The 7,843-nt window shown below is 39.8% G+C and overlaps 1 protein-coding gene and 1 long non-coding RNA gene across 4 annotated transcripts in view; one reads left to right on the forward strand and one right to left on the reverse strand.

Annotated features, from left to right (window-relative positions):
* The window catches only part of LOC110828575 (uncharacterized), a 90,795-nt gene extending 83,845 nt beyond the window's left edge, over positions 1-6,950 (forward strand). For 2 of the 3 annotated variants that reach the window (XM_087350077.1, XM_087350078.1), the window contains 2 exons: positions 5,730-5,825; positions 6,348-6,481. In XM_087350077.1, coding sequence (XP_087206203.1) covers positions 5,730-5,825; positions 6,348-6,366 — 115 coding nt within the window. In that variant the 3' untranslated portion in view covers positions 6,367-6,481. Of the gene's footprint in view, positions 1-5,729; positions 5,826-6,347 lie in introns of all 3 variants that reach the window. The other variant, XM_087350076.1, reaches the window with a different exon arrangement.
* LOC147873621 (uncharacterized) lies at positions 6,379-7,829 on the reverse strand. Its single transcript, XR_015535448.1, has 3 exons — positions 7,799-7,829; positions 6,944-7,144; positions 6,379-6,516 (listed from the first exon to the last, which is right to left on the reverse strand). It is a non-coding gene; the product is annotated as an uncharacterized LOC147873621 (long non-coding RNA).
* Positions 7,830-7,843: the final 14 nt, after the last annotated feature.

The following is a 7,843-nucleotide window of genomic DNA, read 5'->3' on the forward strand; positions in this document are numbered from 1 at the left end:
TCAGCCAGGGCCTCGCGAATGGTTCAGTCGCCACTAAAAGGGAAACATACTCAAATTTATTGAAGTCTGAAATTGAATTTCACGTTAAACATAATATATTTTAGTATAACTAACTAACTAACTAACTAACTAAGTGGATGGCTTAGGGAACCCGAAGGTTCATCACCGAATAATCGAAAGCCCTTCACCGGTCCATGTCCTGGACCTGCAAAATCCAATCTCCATCAACTAGATCCCGCTTAACAGTATCCTCCAATCTACGTCTAGTTCTTCCCAGCTGTCCCTTCCCTTTGGGCATTTTTACATTTTAGTACATGCAAGTAACATTTAAAAAAATTAATACGCTCTTGATATTTATCAGGTAATGTTGAAAAGTATATCTAGAAATTAATAAAGCAACAAACTTCTTCACTCGACATGTAACAGTCTCTTGAACTTATAAAAATTTATATTGGTATTCATTTACTCACGGTGTCAGTAGGTGAAACATACGAGGTGCGATCAGAAAGTTTCAAGACTGCGCCTATAAAAACCCGTACACTTATCTCAGGTATTAAATTCATCCATCACCCTCGAAGTAGTTCCCCTGGGAGTGAACGCAACGATCCCAGCGCCGCTGCCAAGCCTGGAAGCATCCCTGGAAATCTTTCTTTGTCAGCCTGTCAAGCACCATCTGCGATTCTGCCTGGATCTCTTCTATCGTCTCAAATCTCCTTCCCTTTAGCTGAATTTTCATCTTTAGATAGAGGAAACCTTAGAAAGGAAGTTGGGGTCGGTTCTTGCAAGATCTTTGAGCTCCTGACAAACGAGAAGTCAAGTCGATTCTGCTTCTGGTCCTCAGACAGGATGCGTCGCATGTGGAGTTCTTCCTATAGAATCAGCTGACAAGTCCCATAGCTTATCCCAACAATGTCGCACAAGTCGTTGATGGTAGGACGTCGATCTTCGTGAATGGCCTGCCGAATCTTCGTAACATTTTCGGGCGTTGTGCTCGAAGATGGTCGTCCAGAACGCTCGTCATCATCGACAGAGGTTCGGCCATTTTTAAAACGTGAATGCCACACAAAAGTTTGTGCACGACCCATTGCGGACTCCCCAAATGCTTGCTTTAGCATTTCATAGGTTTCCGTAGCCGTTTTGGCGAGTCTTTGGCAAAATTTGATGCACACTCTTTGTTCATGAAAATCCGCCATTCCGAAATCGCAGGAGGGTCGGTGTAATGCACTACCAAAACGCCCGTAACTAAGAAACAAATGCTAATTCGATGATGCCGGCTGGCACACTGATTCACTATGAATTTAGGCCGCACCCCCTAAAGGCAGAAGGTCGTACTACATCCGGTTCGCCCTCTATTGACACAGTCTTGAAACTTTCTGATCGCACCTCGTACATCCTTCTTAGTTTATTTAATAATGCTTATTCAACTGCATAGGTTATTTATTTATAATTTATCTAACGACGCCTTTGAACACCCGATTCTCAAACACCTGCGATATGTGTTCCTCCTTAGAGTGAGAGACCATGTGTCAGAAAGTATAAGAACATGAAAAACTCTTTAAAACTGTTTAAGATCCAAACAGCATTTCTGTAACAAAGTAATTTTAAAAAAATTAAGGATTTGGGCCCTCCATTTGTAATGTCTTGGATGCTGACTTTTATGATTGGATGTCCAGAATTATTTTTAAGGACTTTGAGAAAGCCATCGCATTTTCTCGATTCAACTTAACTGCAAAGACAGACTGACATTGCGATAAACTTTCTGACTTGCAACAAATTGATTTTTAAAGATCGTAAGAATGGGTTTCATCTTGAACATGTATGGATTTTACGACAGGAAGTGCTGTAATATAGATCAGTTAATGCTGTTGTTTATAGAATGATACTTCACAGTGCGTCCGGTTCTGGAATATGGGGCGGCGTGCTGGGATCCTTACAGGGAGGGGCAGATAAATGCGTTAGAACGGGTGCAAAATAAAGCATGTAAATTTGCATATCACAGGAGCGATTCGAACTGGGAAACCCTGGCACAGCGTAGAAAGATAGCACGAATATGTGCTCTCTTCAAGGCGTACACGGGAGATCGGGCATGGAAAGCTGTAGGTGACAGATTGCAAAGGCCATACTACCTGAGCAGGGTCGATCATATTCGGAAAGTTAGGAGCAGAAAACAAAGAACAGATATCGGAAAATATTCCTTTGTAAATAGGACCATCCAACTCTGGAACCAGCTACCTGCTGAGGTTTTAGGGACTCTCTCCTGTAAACCAAGTACGTTTAGGAAGAAGGTTAGGAAAGTGATAAATGAGGTGAAGTGAAGGGAATAGATGGGTGGGTGCAGTGAAGGGGGGTAAATTGGGGTGAGGATGGGAAGGCTTCATAAGTGTAGTGAAGTGAAGCGAAGGTCCTGATGAAACGTGTGATGACTGTCTTATGTCTAGTTGGTATTAATTTTTAAGTTATGTACTTTAGGTTATATGGTTTTGTAATATTATGAGTTGTTTTATTTTGAGTGTGGTGTGTTGTTTTGTTGTGTCTTATTGTTCTTGTTGCGCCTTATGTTTTTTGTGTCTCATTGTTTTATTGTGTCTTATTGTTTTTGTTGTGTCTTATGTCTTTTTGTCTTACTGTTTTGTTGTGTCTCACTTAGTTTCTTATTGTTTTTGTTGTCTTATGTTTTTGGTGTTATTGTTTTGTTCTGTCTCATTGTTCTGTTGTTTCTTATTGTTTTTGTTGTCTTATGTTTTTTGTGTCTTATTGTTTTGTTCTGTCTCATTGTTCTGTTGTTTCTTATTGTTTTTGTTGTCTTATGTTTTGTTGTGTCTTATTGTAGGACCACTGCCACCGGGTAAAAACCCATTTGCAGTCAAATAAATAATAAAAAATATAATTATGAAATATCGGGAAATACTTTTAGCGTTTGCAGTGAATCACACAATTCCAGCCGACAGCCAGAAAGTGACAGTTGCGTTTGACTGCATTATCGAACACATTGTATTTGTTGCACTGCAAACCCTTAATTTTTCAGAACGCCAATCCATCAGCGCAAGCAGCATTGGTTAAAACATTACTGGCGTCGATCCATCGGCGCTGGCTATATCTGGTACTTCAGTTTCATATTAGGCTCCCAGATGGCAACACAAGGCTTCATCAAATATTTTAAAATGTAGATCTTTTTTTCCTCAACAGATTGCATCTCTAACTAACTAACTAACTAGATGGCTTACCGAACCCGAAGGTTCATCACCAAATTAACCAAAGCCCTCCACTGGACCCTGTCCTAGGCCAACAGAATCTAGTCTCCCTCAACTCTTATCTCCCATAGATCCTGCCTCAGATTATCCTCCCACCTACGTCTAGGTCTCCCCAGCGGTCTCTTCCCCTCAGGCTTTCACACCAATACCCGGTGCACATCTCTTGTCCCATCCATGCGCTCTACATGCCCCGCCCATCTCATTCTTCTCGACTTAATCACGATAACAATATTGGGGGAGGAGTACAAATTTTTAAGTTCGTCATTATGCAGTTTTCTCCAGACCCCATCGTCTTCTCTCATAGGCCAAAATATCCTCCTAAACACCTATTCTCAAACACCTGCAATCTGTGTTCCTCCCTCTGAGTGAGAGACCATGTTTCGCACCCATACAAAACAACAGGTAGAATTATTGTTTTGTACACTTTAATTTTGAGGTTCTTTGAAATCAGACGGGAAGACAAAATATTTTGAACTGAGAAGAAGCTAGCATTTCCGGAATTTAATCTCCTCCTAACTTCCTCATGAGTGTCATTTTGATTTGTTATTGTTGTTCCCAGATATTTGAACTTTGTAACCCTTTGAAAGGACTTATTAGCTACCCTAAGATAATTTTACCCGCCTGTCTTCTGATGACGAGATACTAACATGTACTTAGTTTTTTCTGAATTTACTTCTAGCCCCACCTGTCTACTAGCCTCTAGTAAAACTTCTGCGTTCCTTTTTATTGTATTCATATCGTCCCCCAATAAATTAACATCATCAGCATATGCCAATAGCTGATGTGTTCCATTCAATTGCAAACCCTCCTGCCTATCTTGGACTTTCCTGATAGCATATTCTAGCGCAAAGTTAAAGAGCAAGGGAGACAAAGCATCTCCTTGTTCTAGACCTTTCTTGATGAAGAATGTCTCAGATAAATATTTACCTACTCGAATTTTGCTACAGTTTTCATTTAAGCACATTTTTATTAGACTCACTAGCTTCTTTGGTATACCAAATTCAATAAGAATATTATGTAACACTTCTCTCTTCACCGAGACATAGGCTTTTTTGAAATCTATAAATAATTGATGTACAGTCCCACCGAACTCCCATTTTTTTTCTAGTATCTGACGAATGCAATAGATCTGATCAATCGTTGATCTGTTTCGTCTGAACCCACACTGATGATCCCCAATAATTTTTTTCGCATATGGGGTTAGTCTTGCCAAAAGAATGTTTGATAGAGTTTTGTATGAGGTAGATAGCAGTGAAATTTTTCGGTAATTACCACACTCAGTCTCATCCCCCTTCTTATTAACAGGAATAATTATGGATTCCTTCCATTGTTGTGGCATCTTATCTTAACTAAATAAGCTTAAGGATCCTCATATGTAACTCTTTGCCACCTACTTTAATTAATTCGGCTGGAATCTGATCAATTCCTGGAGATTTATAACTTTTCAACTTCCCAATGGCTAGTTCAACTTCATCTAAACTAGGTTCTGGCACCATCAGTTCAGCTGTATGTATTTTAATCTGTCTAATATCACCAGTCTCATGAACATTTAAGAGGTCGCTAAAGAAATTTTTCCACCTATTCACTATTTCAATTGGATCTGCAAGCAAATTGCCACTATCATCCTTTACCAAATTGGTCTGGGGTTGGTATCCTTTCTTAAAGTTATTAATGCCTCTGTACAGGTCTCTGATGTTTTTTTCCTTATTATTTGTCTCAAGTTCAGCAATTTTGCCCTTCAGGTATTCCCTTTTCTTAGTCCTAAAGGTTCTACTAGCCTCACGTCTCACGTTACATAGATTATCCGCATTTGTTTTGTTTGGGTCCTGCAACCATTGAAATTTTGCCCTTCAGGTATTCCCTTTTCTTATTCCTGATTTCAGTTTAACGGGTACTTCATTTTGTAAATCTGATTCCCTTAACTGACATTGGTACATTTGACATATTAAGAATCTGTTGGAGTGAAAATCGTTGTTCATGCGCTCATATGTGCGTTCTTCGGGTATTTTGCAACCCTTTATCAGGATATGATTTTCTGTAATCTTGAATAGCGTACGGTGATTGTCTGGGCCTGACACAGTACGATAACCCACTGTCCTCAGGGGTGTAGATTCTGCAAGGTGGGAGCCTCCCGATGTCAGAGTGTGGTTACATTCAATCATAACTTTTGTCGGTTGAAAATTCTTTGAGCACAAGTTAGACCACGGACCTCTGACTCATGCCTGACCTGAGCTTGATTGTCGCAAAATATCTCCGAGTTTTTTGCAGTCACAAACAAACAGACAAAAAGAAAATATCGTTGGAATCCAGAAATCTGGGTTGGGGTGTCAGAGGTGAAATGAATAGGGCACATGGCGCCTTCGTTCCCCTTGAACTCTTCGTGTGACGTAGTCGAAGGTTGCAGGAATTTTGCACCCAGATCAATTCCCTGCACTGAACAAGGCACAATTGTTTAATCTGTGTTTATGTTTCTTGCAGGATGCCTTACACGTGGTTCAATTGCCTACCTGCCTGCAGCTGGGATACAGCAGCAGTGGCCACACGGTTCATGTCATGGCACAGTCTCTATTGCCAGTACGTAAAAGAGGCTGCTGTAATCTCATTAAATGAAAACATTTCCACAGAATGTTTTAATTAAATTTTAGAAGTGAATGTTATTGTTTGAAGTTGGAAATATCTAAGTAGCTGCTTGCAACAGAGTCCTTGTTGATATTTTCTTAGCTGATCAAGGAATTATCCACTTCTCATAGACTCTCATAATTCAATGCCATATTGTCAAGTACCTGCCATTGGACCCTGTTCTGAGTCAACTAAATCAAAGTTATGTTTTTACAGACTTTTCTCCAATAATCATTTTAGCATTATTTTTCTGTCTGTGCTTGTGTGTCGCAAATAATGCTCTTTCATGTTGTTTATCTTATCACATCTCTGTATTCATAACTCATTTACTCTAATCATACAAGGCTTACTGTTTCCCTTGTGACCATTATTATAATAACCTTTACAGTACAAGGTAAATATAATACAGAGGAAAGTTTTAATGTCATACGTTATTAACATGAGCTGTCACAGTGACCCACTTGTTTGTCTCGGCAGCACATACAGAGCCGCCTGAAGCCGCGTGCTCCATTCATTCTGCTGGGCTACTCGTTTGGTGGCCTGCTGGCTCTGGAACTGGCACTTAAACATGAGGCAGAGGGGCGGGAGGGGAAGCTGTACCTACTGGACAGTTCTCCAGATTTCACGAAGATGCTGGTGGAAAAAACTGTTGGCAGGAATGAGGATCAGTTTCAGATCAATGTCACAGACATGAAGATGTAAATTATAACTCTGGCATAAATGTAGGGGTGAGTTTTACACACAAAACAATGACAGCATTTCACATGGGTTTGAGAAAGCCTCCTCTCCCAAGTTATAGGTCCGTTACTCAGGACAGTTGGCCTCTGAGCTGAGATTCAAACACTGGACCTCCTAACTACAAAGCAAGAATCATGGCCACACAATCGTAACTTTCAACACCTTCTCAGATGTAAATTTCCTTACTCATTGAGTGATAAAGTAATGATAAAAAGTTCCCTGTCACACTTAAAGTGCCGAATAGTGTTGAATACCATGACTGGTTTGATAGGGTCACATATGAAAGACAAAGCACTGAGAAGTATCATTACATTAAACACAAAATGGCCACTTACCATCCTTATCAAAGGCTTTGCACCTGCCTTGAGGGCTTAACACACCGAGTTGAGAAAAGTAAACAGACAGATACGGATGAAGACAAAGTTGGGCACTGGCCACAATAGCAGAGTCACAAGATCCATCAAGAATGGCTCTATATGCCTGCTCAAACGCATATGAACTGGATAAACATGCTGAATCCACTGCATAACTCGGTCCTGCAATAGAATGTGCAATATCTTACAGGCAACAGACATCGTTAGTTTGACAGTCTGTCTACAAATCCACTTTTTATTATAGTCTCAATATTTATTAAGATCCAATACATGTGTCAACCTTAATTTGTCATCTTCTGATGTTTCTGTTTAAGTGCTCAAAACTACTAGATATGACTCTTGTATAGCACACAAATTTTCTGGTGTTGACTTAACCAGTTAACGAATTGTGTCTGAAGTAGAATGGACTTATTAACCAAGATAACCAAGATAAGCTGCTTAAGGCACAGTTCATTAAGTGGTGATGCAAACAAGAGGAAATATGTACAAAAGTCAGCAGTCATACAAAGTAGTTTCAAGCACTTAAAGGGAGCCACCTGAAGATGGCCAATTAAGGTCGACTCATCTAGTGGATCTTAATAAATGTTGAGGCTATAATAAAAAGTTATTGTGTAGACAGACTGACACCCTAACAATCAACAGACATCTGGATGCAGATATAATTACATATATAAACTAGTATCAACACTTCCAATGCCAAGTTTCTTTATCACACAAAAATGCTGTGCCTTGATTTTCCCAGTGTTTTGTACTAAAGAAATGGATGATATGCAAATCGGTAGTGACTAGCAGCCACTTATGTGAAACAGCACTGACCTGGCACCTTGCTCTAGTCACAAAATATTTTGTTACAATGTATTT

This window comes from Zootermopsis nevadensis, unplaced genomic scaffold (genome assembly GCF_977971745.1).
Source record: "Zootermopsis nevadensis isolate Lab colony 2312 unplaced genomic scaffold, Znev_1.0 Znev_ptg000017l, whole genome shotgun sequence".
In the NCBI taxonomy this organism is placed as follows: Eukaryota; Metazoa; Arthropoda; class Insecta; order Blattodea; family Termopsidae; genus Zootermopsis; species Zootermopsis nevadensis.